Raw genomic sequence first — 18,041 nt, 5'->3', positions numbered from 1 at the left:
ACACTACCATCCTCTTAGATGTACTAACAGAAAATCGACGGCACAAACATGATGATCCTTGGCCACACCCGTAAGCCTCAGTGCGGAGAAGACAAGAGGGGGTGGTGGGGACTGTGGTGGACAGGACTCAGCTGGGGCTCTCTGTGGGCCATGGTCCCCCTCTTCATCTGCACTGCTTATAACTGCAGCCAGGGAAGTCGTGTTCTTTTCCAGGGCACATCAGGGGCGCCGCTGGGAACTTCACCACTAGAACACATTCCCCTCCCCTGTTACAGGGGTCGCTGCAGAACTTAACAGTCAAGGATATCTCACTCACTCTAACAGTCAAGGATATCTCACTCACTCTAACAGTCAAGGATATCTCGCTACTTAAAAAAACAAGCCACAAAACTGAGTAGGGGTTCAATAATGGTGGTGATCTAAAGTGAAAACAAGAGTGCAGCGAAGGGTGGCTGACAGCCAGAAGCAAGCTCACATCCACGGTGTGCCTCCTCTGGTGTGCCCTTTCACGTGTCTCATCTGTGTGACTGGACCTAAGTGAAAGAGCCTAGCCCAGCACCTGACACACAGGCGGCCCTCGGGAAACTGAGCCAAGTTAAACTAACATCCTAAACAACTCTGTGCAATTGGTACCGCTCCCTCTATTTTGCAGATTACTAGGGAAACTAGTCTTCAGAGAGTTAGAACTGGGAAGGTCTTGGAAATGACTTACTCCTAACCCCTCAGTCAAATTACAGATGATAAAAACTGAGGATCAGACAGGCTTCATGACTGTCCATGGACAGAGACGGAAGAGGTGGGGCCACCTGACCTTCCCCTAACAGTCCTTCCATTACTCACGCAGACATGAGAGGGCAGTCAGACCTGTCACTGTCACTGAGGAATGACCAACATTTCAATAAAGGCCAAACTACCCGGGGTAGCGGGGGCGTTATTATTTTAGAGGGCTCCCTGCTCACCTGGGAGCCAATACCTGTACCCAGAGTCTTCTGTTTCTGCAGGCCCTAAACGGCATAAAGACCAGGAGCACACTCATCAGCAGAGTGACACAGAAGTGACAGAGGGGCAGGGCTTCTCAGACACCAGGCCATACGGCTATGAGGGCTGACATTCCAGCAGGCTGGTGAGTGAGTGTCCCTCTTCAGCCACTGCTCACTGGCTGAGAATTACTTCTGTCTTACAATCTTATTCTGACTTTCAATTCTAACCAGGAAGGGTGAAGTGTGGCTACAGAAGCCCCAAGGAGAGCAGAAATAAATCAGCCAGGTGTCACAATTGCCAAAAGCCGAAAGTCAAACACAAATGAAGGCTCCGGATTCTGAGAAAGGGAGCAGCCCGTATGCAAAAGCTTGCTGACACTTGTTGGCACCACCGGTCCCGAGCCCCAGGCACCCATATGCCTGACCTGCGTGGGGCTGACTCTCCCCTCCCACCCTGTGCCAGGAAGCCTGGTAAGGACTCTCCAGTGCTCCTGAAATGCTCCCAAGTGTTGTGACTTAATCCAGATAAAGCTCAAAACAGGAAAGCCCAGGGAACTTTGTGTAGACAGGCACTCCCTTCAACTGCACCATTCTGTAGGTTCCATTCAAAAAAAGGGGACACACCAACGACTCTGAGGTTCCTCAGCAGACATCTGAGGATGTGCCCAAGCCTCTTCATCCTCTGGCCCGGGAGGGCCTGTGGCCCAGACACTCCAAGAGACACAGGACTGTCCCTTAAAGGACCCCCCACTTTACTGTGGGAAATCCCACCCTCCTTTGGGGACAATGATCAGATGAAGGCAGCCCAAGCCTCGGGAAGCAGACTGGGAGTAGGAGGATAGAGGACATAGGAAACAGTGTCAGTCTTCTGGAAACAGCTTTGGGGTAGCAGAAAGAGAAGTGGGCTTGGTGTCAGCTTGGTGTCAAAAGACTCCCTCCTGGGAGAAGAGCCCGAGCCCGGGAAGGGAGCCCTCAGACCCAACAAGAACGCCCAAGGGTCACGTACTCAGAGGCAAACTTGTCCAGCCTCTTGAAGAGCTCACTCTTCACCTTCAGATTCTCCACGATGGCCTCCACCACCAGGTCTGTGCTGTGGACTACAGACGCTGCATCCGTGCTGGTTGATATGCTGCTCAGGGTCTTCTCCACAAATTCATCACCCGCCTAACAGTGGAAGGAAGGGGAAGAGAGCATTCACTGGACCCACCGGAAAACGGTGTGTGGTCTGATGCTAAGGCAGAAGGAGAGAGGGGGGCGAGGAGAGGCGAACTTGCGACTCGAATGCGCCGGGGAATTCTAAGCACTAAAACTCCCTACACGTCTGCCTCTCAGGACCTTCCAGACACCAGGGCGAGAATCAGCTTGGGAACATGCCAACTGCTGGTCAGCGATCACTGTGGCGTCCGGGCCGTAACCCTTCACGCTGTTCGTCAGCTCCGCTCAGCTACCACGCGGTCCTCTCGCAGCACCTGTCTGGCCGGCTCACTCTCTGTTCTCACTGTGAACACACGGCCACACGCTGTGGTAGGAGACAGGTCCTGAAATAGGACCTTCCGGAAACGAGGACAAGCCCAGCTCAGCACCACTCGTTAGTCTGAGAGGTGGTGCTGACTGTTCATCGCTAACCGGGGCAGAGAAGAGCTGAGTAAGGGCAAGAGAGGGCGAGCGTGGCCGACTTAGCAGTTGTTCTGCTAATCACCGCCCATCACAGGCTAGCTCCGGGGCTTGCAAAAACTCGCCAGACATAGCCTCTGCTGCGAAGGGCTCGCAGTGTCACCTTTGTCTCATCTGTGACTCCAGGAATCCACAAACAGGCCTCAGTTAGGGCCGAAGACGGCACCTCTATCAACTGCCATTTTTATCTCAAGATGGACTCTGTCCCCGGGGCATCAAAATGGTCACTGTCAGCAAAGGCATCGAAAAGCACTGCAGAGTAAAACAACTCTCAGAGCTGTTCCACAGAAATATACTCTGAGGGCAAAGGTGATTTTCAATTTTCTATTGGCTGCAGTATAAAAAGTGAACAGGTAAAGTTAATTTTGTTTAACCCAATCCATCTAGGGTATTATCATCTCAACATGTAATCAATACAAAAAGCACTGAGATGTTTTATATTCTTTTCTCCTAGTAAGTCTTTCAATTCCGGGGTCTGTCCCACACCTGTGACCAGCGGCCGCCGTGCTGGTCAGTGCGGGCCAGGCGCGTCCCTCCTCTACACACACGCCGGGCGGAGATGAGCAACGCCGAGAGAAGAGGCTCCTGAGGACTCACTCATCAGGAGCTGTGCATGTTGAGCACAAGCACCTTGTGTGTTTGTTTTAAACCCTCTGAGTGAGGCCCAGAGCCTGTGCCCAAAGGGGCAGAAGTTTGCAGAGTAAACACATGAAAAATGCAGATTACCTGGGTTCAGACTCACTCTGTCCTCGACTCCAACCTCCAGCCCAGGGCTCTTAAAATCCCACCTGCCTGGACCCTCTTCACAACATCTCAGGTCCCCCTATCATGAAGAATATGGACAGGTGACAGAGATTTTAATCTGCCTGTGACATTTCGTGTCTGGATTTCTTCAGGGAGAGGGAAAAATTAACTCTACTCCTGCCCCTCTGATTTTTGAAAGGTGACTACATATTAAGAAAATGCAAACCAAAACCACAGCAAGATACCACTTCATACCTCCTATGATGGCTATGATTAAAAAAATGGAAAACAGGGCGCCTGGGTGGCTCAGTTGGTTAAGCGACTGCCTTCGGCTCAGGTCATGATCCTGGAGTCCCGGGATCGAGTCCCACGTCGGGCTCCCTGCTCAGCAGGGAGTCTGCTTCTCCCTCTGACCCTCCCCCCTCTCATGTGCTCTCTCTCTCTCTCTCATTCTCTCTGTCACAAATAAATAAAATCTTTAAAAAAAAAAAAAATGGAAAACAAGTGTTGGCCAGGATGTGGAGAAACTGGAACCTTCATACACTGCTTGTAGGAATGTAAAATGGTTTAGCCACTATGGAAAATAGTTTGGTGGTTCCTCAAAAAGCCAAATACAAGACTGTCATATGACCTAGCAATTCTACTTCGAGTACATACGTGAAAGAACTGAAAAAGGACCTGGGCAGACAGTATATCAATGTTCAGTGCAGCATTATTCACAATGACCAAGAGGTGAGAACCACCCAAGTGTCACTGACAGACGAATGGCTAAACGAAATGGAGTCTATACACACAATGGAATATTATTCAATCAGGAAAAAGAATGAGGTTCTGACATACGCTACAACCTGGATAAACCCTGGATGGAGACAGTACCACATGAAATTCATTAGTCACAAGAGGACAAATATCCTGATTCCAGTTATATGAGGTCCCTAGAAGAGGCAAATTCAGAGAGACAGAAAGTAGATCCGAGGTTACCAAGGGTTGGGAAAAGGAGAGAATGAGGCGTTATTGCTTAATGGGTATAGAGTTTCTCTTTGGGAAGATGAAAATGTTTTGTAAAGAGTGGTTATGGTGGGACGCCTGGGTGGCTCAGTTGTTAAAGCGTCTGCCTTTGCCTCAGGTCATGATCTTGGGGTCCTGGGATACAGGCCTGCATCGGGCTCCCTGCTCCCCGGGGAGTCTGCTTCTCCCTCTCCTGCTCCCCCTGCTTGTGCTCTCTCTCTCTCTCTCTGACAAATAAATAAAATCTTTAAAAAAAAAGTGGTGGGGCGCCTGGGTGGCTCAGTTGGTTAGGCGACTGCCTTCGGCTCAGGTCATGATCCTGGAGTCCTGGGATCGAGTCCCACATCGGGCTCCCTGCTCGGCGAGGAGTCTGCTTCTCCCTCTCCCACTCGGCCTGCTTGTGTTCCCTCTCTAGCTGTCTCTCTCTCTCTCTGTCTCAAATAAATAAATAAAATCTTAAAAAAAAAAAAAAGTGGTGATGACTGCACAATAGCATCAACGTAATTAGTCACCAAACTGTACCCTTAAAAACAATGAAAATGGCAAATTTTACATTACATATATTTTACAACACAAAATTTCAAAACAGAAGAGCCACACTACTATAGATACCCGAGGTGACGAACACAACAAAAGCCCCCCTTGCCCTCTTCTCTGCCCATATATGAAGTGAAATTCCATCCAAGCCCCAAGGAGATCAATCTTTACGCAACTTTAAGAAGGTGGCAAAGGTAAGCAAAAATTCACTTGGGTGATTTCTGCAGTATTTCTAACTAAACATGAAGGTCCAATGAGAAAGGGTCAGTAAACCAGAGCTGCCGGCCTTCTAGGAGTTCCTCGAGCTCTCCTACCCCCTCCGCTGCTGGGAGTGAGAACGACACTCTGTATTTCCCTCTCCCATAATTACATTATAAATGCGCTAAGGTATGACCCAAGCAATCAAAATTTTCTATCTAAATGCAATGTTTATTATATCATTCTCTTTTTAACTCGCAAATACCAAAATTCTCTTCCTGTTTCGCTCTCTTCCATCCACATGACAAAACAGGTGTTCTTCGATCCCAAATTCTCCATGGACAGAATGAGTTCACTACCTGCAGAAACCTTCTCCCCTACCTCAAAACCTACCCAACAATATGGTTGTTTACTTCTCCTGTTTTGTACGCAGTCCTCACAGAATGTTCAGTGATTATGTCATTCATATTGGTCTAAAGTTATGGGAAAATGAGCTTTACTCAACAAACCGAAAAAGCAAGCAAAGACCACCAAATGTGTTATGTTCAGAGGATGGGTCTTGAGGTCATGTGAAACAAAAAATTACCTTGGGGTTTTCTGCAAACTTCTTCTTGGCCACTTTCCTAAGGCTTTCCTCAATCCCCTTTTTAGATTTTGCCAGTATGTCCTCTGTCTGGTCCACCAACACTACTGTGTGGCCAGTTGTTCCAGCAACCTAGGGCAAAGAAAGAAAGGAAGGAAACATAAAAGTTAAAAAAAAAACTAGCAGAGTTTCATATTCCGTATGAACTCTGCCACCATTCTCTTCCAAATACCAAGTAAACATCATAATAAGGCAACCTCGACTAAACACACCCTTCTTGCCAGGCACACACGGACGACGAATTCTCAGAAACACCTTACAGGGTTAAGAAGTATGTGCACCATCACACGACAGGTAGACAGCGGAGCTGGAATGTGAATCAAGGCTCTGAAAGCCACACCAGAACTGCTTCCCAACTGTCCCACAAGGGAGCCACCAGCCACACGTGACTACTTAAATAAACTAAAATTGAATAAAATGAAAAAATCAGTTCCTCAGTTGCACTAGCTATATTCCAAGTGCTCAACAGCCCATTCACAGAGCATTTACTCTCCACCCACCATCTTTTTTCCTCAAAATTGGAGCATCCTGTGCAGCTTGACTGCTTGGCTCAACTCTTCTGTAGTCCTTAAATCAGCAACAGGTAAGACTTTCATAATGGTGCCAAAAAGATTCCAAGGGCCGGGACACCTGGGGGGCTCAGTCGGTTAGGTGTTGGACTCCTGGTTTTGGGCCAAGTCATGATCTCAGGGTCGTGAGATCGAGCCCAGTGTAGGGCTTCACGTGGAGTCTGCCTGAGATTCTCTCTCTCTCTCCCTCTGCCCCTCCCCCCACTCATGCACATGCTTGTTCTCACTCGCTCTCTCAAATAAATTAATTAAAAAAAAAAAAGATCCCAAGGACTATTTAGTGACATGGCTCCCATGAAAGCAGGTCTCTGGTGACCAGCCAATTAGGAGGGCAGTTCCCCATCCCGCCTTGGCTAAAATTCAGAGGGTATACATAGTGCCGCTGCCCCAAAGTTCACCTGGAGCCAGCTCAGTTTAGCCACATTCAGTGACAAGCCAATCCCTTTTTCATCACGATTTGCCAATAGCTTTTACAAGGACTGTGGAACAGGTAGTGTGGCTAAAAGTAGGTCACCAGGTCACATTCAGGTAGGCACTGTACTCAGTTCAAGCCGCACACAAGAGGACATGCGGCCTACCACAAACACAAGTGATCCAGGATGCCAGCACGACTGAGATGCCCCTAGGGGTCTGAGAAGGCCCCCGCAGAACCACCGCTCTGGAAACATATGTGGATCAACCGTGTAGGAGAGGGAAAGCTTAGCTGAAGTGAACCTGCCCAGAGAGGACAGTAAGAAACCGTTCTAACCCACCGTCGTGATGCAAGGCTGTTGAAAGTGGGCGACTCAGATTCCAAACTGAAAACCAGAGAGGAAAAGTAACACAAGAGCAAAACTCAAAGGCAAAGAGGTCCAAATCCCTGAGCCAAGATTTCCAAAGAACACTTACAAAAAATGGTAAGACGGGTTTGAAATGGAAGTTAAGTACGAGAGCACCTATGGCTTCTCCCTGGGCAATCTTCCCAGCGAGGCTGCAAGTCTGAGCCTGTGGGCCTGTGGGCCTGTGGGCAGAGCCTGCCTGGGGACCAGGACAGGAAGGAAGGTCTGCTCCGGCCGGCTGGGTAATGGCCGTAACGAGAGTTATCCTGCCAAAAGGACAGAGGCGGTGAACTTGCCCTGTTGGCAGAAACGCAGGCTGCAGGCAGGCAGCGTGGCCCACGTAAAACACCCACCCACCCAGAGCAGGCTGTCTCCCCGAGGAGCAACAGACCGAGGCCCAGCTGGCCAACGCCTCCAGCACATGACACGAGCTGGCCCCCTCACGCATTCCGAGCAAAAGCAGCACGAGCACGTTTAGAAACCGTGCGTGGAAGGCGACACAGCAGGCCCGAGACTGTTATCTTTAGAAAGGCCCTTGGCTGGGCCCCGGAAACTCAGACTGGGAGAGAGTTCCCATCCTTCCCCTGAGAGGAATGGCTCGCTGTGCCTAAACCACTCACGCGCTGTGGTCTCTGCTGCACACCTGCTTTCCCCCCGGGGCTCAGGGACTGGGGAGTGGGCCAGGCAGAGGGTACCCGTGTGACCAGCCCCAATAAAAACCCAAGGCCCTGGGTCTCCGGTGAGCGTCCCTGGTAAGACACTCCACAGGTTCCATCACAACTTGTAGCTGGAGGCGCTGTGTGTGTCCTGTGTGACTGCACAGGGAGAAGACTCTGGAAGCGCCTGACTCTCCTCCAGACTTTGCCCCTTGCACCTTTCCCTCTGCTGTTTTTGTTTTGTATCCTTTTGCTGAACTAAACTGTAGCCACGAGTATCATTATATGCTGGGTCCCGTGACTAAATCACCAAACCTGGAGGGGGGGGGGGATTTGGTGGATAATCCTGACACAGAAACTAAGAAAACAAATCTCAAATTCAGATGCAGTTTAGCTGAAGTCAAAATTATTTTGAGGCGGGGTCGCCTGGGGGTCTCAGTGGTTAAGCGTCTGCCTTTGGCTCCGGTCCTGTGCTCCGCGGGACGCCTGCTTCTCCCTCTCCCACTCCCCCTGCTTCTGTTCCCTCTCTCGCTGTCTCTCTCTGTCGAATAAATAAATAAAATCCTTAAATAAATAAATAAATAAAAATTACTGTGAGGCAGGCACCCCTGGGGAGCAACAGCTGAAGGGAGGTGTGACTGATGACCACTGATGGGGCACCTTGCCTGCAAGGTAGGGGCGAGCAGAGGTGCTAGCTTTAGGGACCTTCCGTTTTTGTTCTGGCTCCTCTGAGAGGCCCTCTGGAATGACACAGTGATTTTCATTTTGTCCCTCTTAACCTCTGACCTAGATTATCCTCTAGGACTCCCCAGATCTCTACCTGACTAGGTCCCGATCCACATTCCCCTCTACCTCTAGCAGGCATCACTCGGATTTTTTTGCTCCTCGAGGAGTTGGAGCAGACAATTCAAGTACATTTGGCAGGGAAGCTGAAGGGAACAGAGATAAAGAAAGAAAATGAGGGCAGTGTCCTTTTGCTTAGGGACTTTGTACTCACACTGAGAACACCGAGGGGGAGAAAACTAAGTATATAAGGCTCCATATGTGGGAAGTCAAATAAAATAAAAACTGCCATCGTGAAGAATCCTGTCAGGCAGCTGAACTCAGAAGGCTGGTTGCAAGGAGGACATCTAGAATGGGCCAACTTCCCAAGGAATAAAGGATTAATAACCATAAAGAAGTGAGGGGTGGGGGACAAATAAGGGGTGATTTCACACCTTTTCCCTAGAAACCCACTTTCAAAGGTATTATAGTCATGTTTGATTATGATAGTCATGGGGCATTTTAGTTATATAACAGATAAACCACAAGGCTTTCCTTAGACAGCTGACCCCCCCCACTCTGAAAATCCACATACAACTTTTGACTCCCCCAAAACTTAACTATTAATAGCCTACTGTTGACCACAGGCCTTACCAATAACAATCAATTCACACATACGTTGCATGCTTCATGTATTATATACTGTATTCTTACAATAAAGCAAGCTAAAGAAGATGTTAAGAAAATCATAAGGAAAATATATTTACAATACTGTAAAAAAACAGGGGCACCTGGCTCAGTCAGTTAAGTGTCCGACTCTTGATTTCAGCTCAGATCATGATCTCAGGGTCGTGGGGTCGAGCCCCACGTCAGGCTCTGTGCTCAGCGTGGAGTCTGTTGGAGATTCTCTCTCTCCCTCTGCCCCTGCTTACTCTCTCTCTCTCTCAATAAATAAAATCTTTAAAAAAAAAAAAAACCTTAAAAAAATCCATGACTAAGTGGGTCCCCACAGTTCAAACCCATGTTGTTCAAGGATCAACTATAACTGCTTTTTTTAAACTGTAAGCAGAACCAAACCTAGAGGGAAAGTGCCCCGAAATAGTCAAGTAAAGCAGAGGCACATGCATTACAAAAACACTAAAATTCAACCAGGAAAAACCATGGCCGGAAAAGCGTTTACAGCCTTCATGCTAACCTTCTTCTCTTAATCAAAAGTCCTCTGATGAACTCCCCCAGCCACTCCCTGCCCCCCTTGCAAGAAGACACTGGGCAATTCGGTCCCTGCCTTGCTTCATCCGAGTTTCTGGCTGAGCACACTGGAGACAACACGTGTGTAGACACTGGCCAGAAACAGCTACCAAAACAAGGCTCTCCAGACAACGTGGAGAGCAAAGTGCGCATGTCAAATGACCATGTCAAAGTGACTGAGTGTGTAACATTTAGTTTCCCTCTCACCCAGAAGATGCAAGAGGTACAAGGAGGAGCCAAACCTGACAGAGAGGAAGAAGACAGATCTTTCCCAGTGTGTTACTGATCATATTCTTGCTCTGCAAAATTTCCCTTAGCTCCACCGTGCCTCACTGGTCTCAAAAAGCTCAATGTTCTCTCTTTTCCTCAAGTGACTAGAGCATTTTTTATGCTCCAAAATGCCTCTACTGGTATTTCTGGTCCAGTGAGAAGGCAACAATTGTATACTCTAAACAGTTATCCCCAGCAGTCTTGTTTTGTTTTTGTAAATACTTTCTACTTCAGCTTTTCTTTCTTTGATTAATTCATAAAACCTCAGGAAAATATGAAGGAAATCTTATGGTAGAGACACAGGTAGAAAGGACATTCCTATTTAAACCCGAAGTGGATATGGTTAGGTCGGAATAAAGAAAATACAGGCAAGAAAGAGAAAATTAAATTCTCCCTGAAATATTTTCCATTTTAGGAAGAAGCTCTTTAGTTCAGGTCACAATTTATTTGCATGGAAACAAATGACCATTACAACATAACCTCAGGTGATTTCAAGTTATAGCAACATTTTCATCCTACCCACCTGCAGAGAGCAAACCATCCTAGGGTTCTAGTTCCTTGCAATCATTTCTTGCAGAAATACCCTGGGGACCCCAGGTCAGCACTATCTTGAGGGCAACTTCAAGCCCTATTTCTCTCTGCAACTCTAAGTGCCTGGCCCACAGTCAGCACCCAATGTTTACTTGTTAAATAAATGAACAAAACACAATATTAGATACTTAATAAAGTTTCCACAGGATGAGTCCAGTGTCTTTTGACTGTATTAATCTGCTCCTACTGTTGTGTGTCTCAAGTGTCCAGCACTGAGACAGACTCAGGATGCAAGCAGTCTGTCCCTTGCCCCCATGCATTCCATGTCAGACTCTCATCCCAGATCGGCTCAATAAGCTGAGGCAGTCTTAAGCATGGCTAGACAGCCACAGGCCACTTAATCAACACCAGCTTGCTTCTTTCTAAGCTTTTAATGCACTTGTCTTGTTTCTCCAAGGAGATCCCTGAGAGCTGGGAGAGCTTACAAAAGTAAGAGTCTCTACCCACAATTATCAGAAAGAACACAAGCCCTTAAAAAAAAAAAAAAAAAAAAGCCAAATGCAGCAAAATTAAGAGATGCAATGTACTGAGCATTTACTATGTGCCAGGCACATACTTTGCATTTTCCAAGACTATTTCCGATCAATCCAACAGCCTTGCTGAAGTAAACATCATCCCTGTCTTGCAAAAAAAAGGAATGAAAGAGGTTGAGTCACTCCACCCAGTATCACTCAGCTGCTAAGCTGTGAAGCCAGAGTTCAAATTCCAAGGCTGCCTGGCTCCAGAACTTTTCTTGTAATCTAGTTAGAGGAGTACAAAGAATGCTGTCTTATTCGCTGAGACAACCAGCTTTCAAGATACAGTAAATAATATTATTTTACAAAAATGTCATGCTATTGACTTCTTTGTATTCTCTTTCCCCCATGCCTTCCTTAGTAACTATTATAGACTTGGTGACATCTATAAAAATTCCTCTTAACACGTCAGTTCTCCTCCAAACTGGAGTCTTAATACACGTTCACAGTCCCTATGAAATTGGCAGCACCATTTCATTTTGTAGATGACGAAAACTGGGGCTGAAAGAGGTTCCATACCTTGTACACTGTCCCATGGTGAGGGTTAGCAAGTGGCGTAACAACACACAGAAGTAGCCTTCAGTTCAATCAAATCACAGTCATGTTCACAGCAAATATGACTTGATAACCAAGAACATCTATCCAGACAAATGACATCTGCCATGTGAGCCTCAAAAGACACCTGAAACACCCTGTGGTTCTAGGACAGCAGTTCTCAAAGTGTGGGGACCGGACCAGCAGCATCACCCTCATCTGGGGACTTGTTAGAAATGCAGATCATCAGACTCCACTCCCAACCCAATAAATCAGAAACTATGGGTTGGGGCCAGAATTTTAACAAAGCCTTCCTGGTGATTCTGATGTTCTACGATCTGTGCTCAAATCTGGTTGCAGGTTAGAATCAGCTGAGAAACATTTAAACCAACAATCGTGCAAACCTCATCTGTAGATACTGATTTATTTAGTCTGAAGGCACTGGCATTTTAAAAACAACCCAAGATGATTTTTTTTTTAGATTTATTTACTTATTTGAAAGAGAGAGAGAGAGAGAGAGGGAAGGAGCAGAAGGAGAGCGGAGAAAGAGTCTTAAACAGACTCCCCACTGAGTGCAGAGCCCAACGAGGGGCTCGATATCATGACCTGAGCTGAAACCAGGAGTCAGATGCTTGACTGAGCCACCCAGGTACCCCCCCTTTTAAAAATTTATTTTAGAGAGAGAATGTGCGCACATGAGAGGAACACCCCCAGATGGTTCTAATGTGCAGCCCAAATACTAAAGAATCACTCGAAAATAAAGAACCTGTCTGCCCTGATTCCTATCCCCACCCACCCCAGCCCTTCTCTGTTGCCAATTATCTCCTCAAACCACTGAGAGGCCAGCAAATCTCTGTCCCAAAATCAGTAGGGTTTCTATATCTTCCTGCTGCCCTGTGTCCATGAGGAAGTTCTAGACATTATCCAGAAGGTACTATCTGGAAGACTCCTCTCCTCTAACTTCTCCCCAAATTCCTCAAGGAAAAGTCAGGTCCCACCAAGCCCCTACTTCTGCCCAGGCCTCTTGAACATCAGTGTCTTGCTCATCTCCCCTAAAGAGAACCTGTTTCTTAATTCCTTTCTTGAAGGTCAGGCCCTGCACACGTGTTTCCCAATTATGTTCCAGTCCCTTCCCTTGAAATGGCGGTCTTCTGGCCTTGATCTGTTTACTGCTGGCTCCTGGCTAACCCCTAACAGCCTTAAGCTAGCCACTCCCTTTCTTTCTTCTCCACAGGCCATAATGCCAGGAAAAATCCTGAGCTCCCTAGAAAGAAATCCCTTGAAAAACTCCACAACAAACCGAAACCCGAGTCCACAGAGGTTTGCTATCCCTAGTAACAACTACAGTTTAGAGTACTTCCTATATGCCAGACATCAGGCCTATCCTATCTCATTTAATTTTATTTAACCAATTCTCAAGTATTATCAAATGCCAATTTTAATGAGGTGTCACTTTACAGTTCTGTAGTTTATTCTCTTGAGGACAATGATGAGATTAAAACCTGCAATAAAAGGGCATATAATATGATTATTTTTGACATCTGCAACAGGAAAATTCATTGTGCAGTTACCACTACTCCCACAGCTAATTCCTGATCCCAAGACAGGATCCATGGAATACAAGTATCTATACCATAAGCATTATGCTCACCACTGGGAGGCTCGTCGGTTCTTCAGCATTCAGAGCTCTTACATTTTTTACCAAGTGCCAGTAACTGTTCTATTCTCCCACTTCTTTTCTTCAATTTGCAGCAAAAGGTTCTTGGAGGAGGTACTGTGTCTTCCCTTGGCACAAATAATACTATGGACATAGGGCGTCTGGGTGGCTCAGTTGTTAAGCGTCTGCCTTCGGCTCAGGTCATGATCCCAGGGTCCTGGGATCGAGTCCCACATCGGGCTCCCTGCTCCGCGGGAAGCCTGCTTCTCCCTCTCCCCCTCACCCTGCTTGTGTTCCTGCTCTCACTATCTCTCTCTCTGTCAAATAAATAAATAAAATCTTTAAAAAAAAAATACTATGGACATAAATGTATATACTGGCACTGAATGCCTCACATCTCATCGGTGATACAATAAAAACACTCACATCATCCAGAAGATGCTTAAAATTTCAGGATCAACGAAAGGAAAACACGTAATTTTTTAAATTTCTTAAGAACTCTCAGAGCCTCAGAATCCTCTTTTCAAAAAGACTTTAGTTTTAAAAACAATGACCTCATCTAACCTTTCTGGTAACCATAAGATCAAATGTTAAGAAAGAAGGTGTGTATGCGGAGTTACAAGTATCAAAAAAAAAAAAAAAAAAAAGCCACACACCTAAACTGAAACGCAGTGTTGACACTTAATTCAACAGCATTCCTCTGAGTCCCACATAGTAACACACTAGCGTAGGGGCACATAACTCAATAGCAAAAGCCTCCCAGTTGAGTTTCCCCACTTGAAGCTCCTCTCTTCCAACCTTAACAGATGTTGTTTCATCTTCTTAAAGTGCAAGTCAGAAGTCTCCATGGGTTCACATTCCTTCCTCCACTCACCAGCCAGGTCTAAAAGTGTCAAACTCGTAACTCCTAAGGCCATCCTACACAGTTCCTTCAGCTGCTTCTTTTCGACCTTAATATCTCTTTCCCATCTAATTTCTTCACTCCTTCTTGTAAGAATCATACCTCACTGCTGCTGAGGCCTACTTCTCTCCTATGACAGAGATGGGGGTTCACGGTTATGGCTTTCTGGTGACTCCTCCCCAGTGAAATCCAGAGTCCTTCAAGTGGTTAGTTCTTCATTCATGGCTTTCAGTTACGCTCTGGTTTGAAGGCTAAGAGCAGAACAAGATTGCTGTGTTGTTCTTGGAAGCCAAATAATTGTACTGGGGTACACAAACAATCTGGACAGTGGGGAAGCCTTTGAGAACAGTCTGGGTAAAAAATGCAGGGATTATTAGAAAATGCTTTCAAAAAACAATCAAAGTCACAGACAAAAAGCCTGGCTTCTTAGAAGTGAGCATTCTTGATGCCCTCCCCAGCACCTGTGCTCCCCTATGAATGGAGGGGAACTACCATTTAGAGTATCATGCTGGCCACATCTCTACACTCATCCCTTCAACTACTGCCTACCACTAACTCAACACCTATGTTGTTCATGCCTCTTCCAGGCTCCGGGATGAGGCAGTGAACAAAACAAATCCCCTGCTCTCAGAGAACTTTTACTCCTCATAAATTACCCAATTTAATCTTCATAATAGCCTTTGGGGGAGGCATTGTAACAATAAGCAATCTAAAGGTCTGGAGAGGACTAGGATTTGAAGGTAGGGCTGTCTGCATCTGGAGCTCATGTGCTGGCTATTCCTGACCCAAAAGGCATGGCAGTCAAGACCATTCTGTCTCTGTATCTTTTTCTTCTGCAATCTCAATCATTCCCATAATTCCAACTGTGCCCAAAACTAACATATTCTGTCCTCAGTCATCATCTTGATGTCCTACAGTCATCATCTTGACCCTAAAACCAGTTTTCTTTGAACTCCATTAATGGTACCACTATTTTGATGGTCACAATTTGCTACACAACACTTTTTTCTTAATCTCAACCCTTAACTACTGTCCAAAAAAATCCTACCCACCATCCAAGACCCACTTCAAATGCTACCCTCTCCATGAAGCCTTTTTCCAACTGAATGTGCTCCCTTCTCTGTTTTGAAACCTCAAAGCTAGATTTTTACTGGTCTTACTCTGCTACTGTATACCAAAGTAAACTGTGTCATTTGGATCTTTGTCTAGCAATCTCTGCTCCCGGATTTAAATTCCTTATGGCATAAACTGATTTGATCTTTCTATCGTCTAGTACTTACCACATGCCTTGCACACGGTGGCTGCCCCAGAATTAACTGCTAAAGACTAAATGCTTTGTAGCATAGTAACCTGAGCCTGTACTCTTCTCCAGCCACACGCCACTTCCTCCTCCTCCATACTACTTCACAGCTTCACGCCCCAGCCCAGGTGGTTCCCTCTACCAGGAAGCCCCTTCTCCCTCGCTGCTACTTGGGGGACTCCAATCACCTTTTAGAATTCAACACAGAGGCGATTTCTCCTTTAGGGAAACCTCTCCCAACCTTTAACAGAGGTGGTCACTTCCTGGCACCTCTACAGATTTACAGACACAAAAAATCTTTCATATAGGATTCCAAATACTGACAGGACAAGCATAGCGCTGCTGTGAGCCACCAGCTATCAATGGCTGCTCCGTTATGTAATGGTAGTGCAATCACCAGAATATGAACACAACAGATACATCAAAAACAAATTGGTCATAGGCTATTATATGCTGTAAAAATCTCACAAAGTTCAGAATAATAGTCACTAACCAATCAGTATGTAGGAGAAAGTCCAGGTGTTAAAGATAAAAGATAAATTAGACGCGGGAAAGTTGACCAACACCAACTTGGAATGATGAACTCAAGATAACACCCAGAGACCTTTTCAAAAGAGCTGCTGCATCATCCACTTCAGAGTCTGAATTTGCTGTTACCAAAAATACCAATACAGGGTGGATCTGGCACACTCCTCTTTGCAGTCCAAGCAGAATTTCCAGTAGGGGCACCGGGATGGCTCAGTCGGTTAAGTGCCTGACTTGACTTTGGCTCAGGTCGTGATCTCAGAGTCTTGAGCGTGCCCCAGGTCAGGCTCCATGCTCAGTGTGGAGTCTGCTTGATATTCTCTCTCTCTCCCCCTCCCTCTGCTTGCTCTCTAAATAAATAAAGTCTTTGAAAAAAACTTCCAGGAAATATAAATTTCATATACATATATGCAGTATAATATATGCATACGCTTTTTTTTAAGGGAGAGAGAGTGTGTGCAAGCGGAGGGCAGGAAGGAGCAGAGGAAGAGAGACTCTTAAGCAGGCTCCACGCCCAGCACAGAGAACGACTCAGGGCTCCATCTCAACACCGTGAGATCATGACCTTAGCCAAAATCAAGAGTCAGACACTTAACTGACTGAGCCACCTAGGCGCCCCTATACATATGCCTTTTTACATATGCTTTTTAAATGTCCTTTTTTCCTTACCAGAGAAGATATATCATATAGATCAGATCAGATCTTTTTTTTTTTAAGATTGTATTTATTTGACACAGAGAGACACAGTGAGAGAGGGAACACAAGCAGAGAGAGAGGGAGAAGCAGGCTTCCTGCCAAGCAGGGAGCCCAATGCGGGGCTCAATCTCAGGACCCTGGGATCATGACCTGAGCCGAAGGCAGATGCTTAATGACTGAGCCACCCAGGTGCCCCTATATCAGATCAGATCTTATGTATTTAAAAGTCTTACCTTAAGGTATTTATTTTTTTTTTAAGATTTACTTATTTCAGAGAGAGAAAGAGAGAGCTCGTGCATGAGCAAGCATGAGTGGGGAGAGGGGCAGAGGGAGAAGCAGACTCCCGGCTGAGCGGGGGACCCCCCCCAACGTGCAGCCTGACCCCAGGACCCCAAGATCATGACCTGAGGCAAAACCCAAGAGTCAGACGCTTAACCAACTGAGCCACCCAGGTGCCCCTGACCTTAAGATATTTAAAACACCAAAACTTTCATCTATATCAGGTCACATCCCAGATATGACAGATAGGCAATCTATCTGCCTTTATTAGTTAGTTGTTCATGCTTGTATTTCCTTCTCTGGACCATGAACTCCTCAAGAGCAGCAACCACATACTATCTTTTACCCACCCCAATAGCCAGCACATGCAAGACACTTAATATTTGTGAAAAGAACACATGAATAATAGATTTCTAAAAAGCCTTAGTTTGTAAGTTATTTTTAGAGTTCTCAAGAAATCACGACTATACAGAATGGCTAAAATTAACAACACAGGAAACAAGAGATATTGGCAAGGATGCAGAGAAAGGGGAACCCTCTTACACTGTTGGTGGGAATGCAAACTGGTGCAGCCACTCTGGAGAACAGTATGGACGTTCCTCAAAAAGTTAAAAATAGAACTACTTCACGATCCAGCAATTGCACTACTAGGTATATACCCAAAGGACACAAAAATATAGATTCGAAGGGATATATGCACACCGATGTTTACAGCAGCATTATCAACAATAGCCAAACTATGCAAAGAGCCCAAATGTCCATCGACTGATGAACAGAAAACGATGTGGTATATATCTACAATGGAATATTATTCAGCCATAAAAAAAGAATGAAATCTTGCCATTTGCAATGACATGGATGGAGCTAGAGGATATTATGCTAAGCAAAATAAATCTGAGAAAGACAAATACCATATGATTTCACTCATATGTGGAA

General features: G+C 46.1%; 1 protein-coding gene across 2 annotated transcripts in view; it reads right to left on the bottom strand.

Moving 5' to 3' along the window:
* The window catches only part of HADH (hydroxyacyl-CoA dehydrogenase), a 45,838-nt gene that overhangs the window by 16,963 nt on the left and 10,834 nt on the right, over window positions 1-18,041 (bottom strand). For both annotated transcript variants that reach the window (XM_035030250.1, XM_035030252.1), the window contains exons 2-3: window positions 5,728-5,856; window positions 1,987-2,144 (exon numbers count right to left, since the gene is read on the bottom strand). In XM_035030250.1, the coding sequence (XP_034886141.1) occupies window positions 1,987-2,144; window positions 5,728-5,856 (287 nt within the window). The remainder of the gene's footprint in view (window positions 1-1,986; window positions 2,145-5,727; window positions 5,857-18,041) is intronic.

This window comes from Mirounga leonina, unplaced genomic scaffold, assembly GCF_011800145.1.
Source record: "Mirounga leonina isolate KUSES-001 unplaced genomic scaffold, KU_Mleo_1.0 Mir_357, whole genome shotgun sequence".
Taxonomy (NCBI): domain Eukaryota; kingdom Metazoa; phylum Chordata; class Mammalia; order Carnivora; family Phocidae; genus Mirounga; species Mirounga leonina.
Note: the sequence above shows the minus strand (reverse complement) of the source record. Positions and strands in the feature narration are given on the sequence as shown.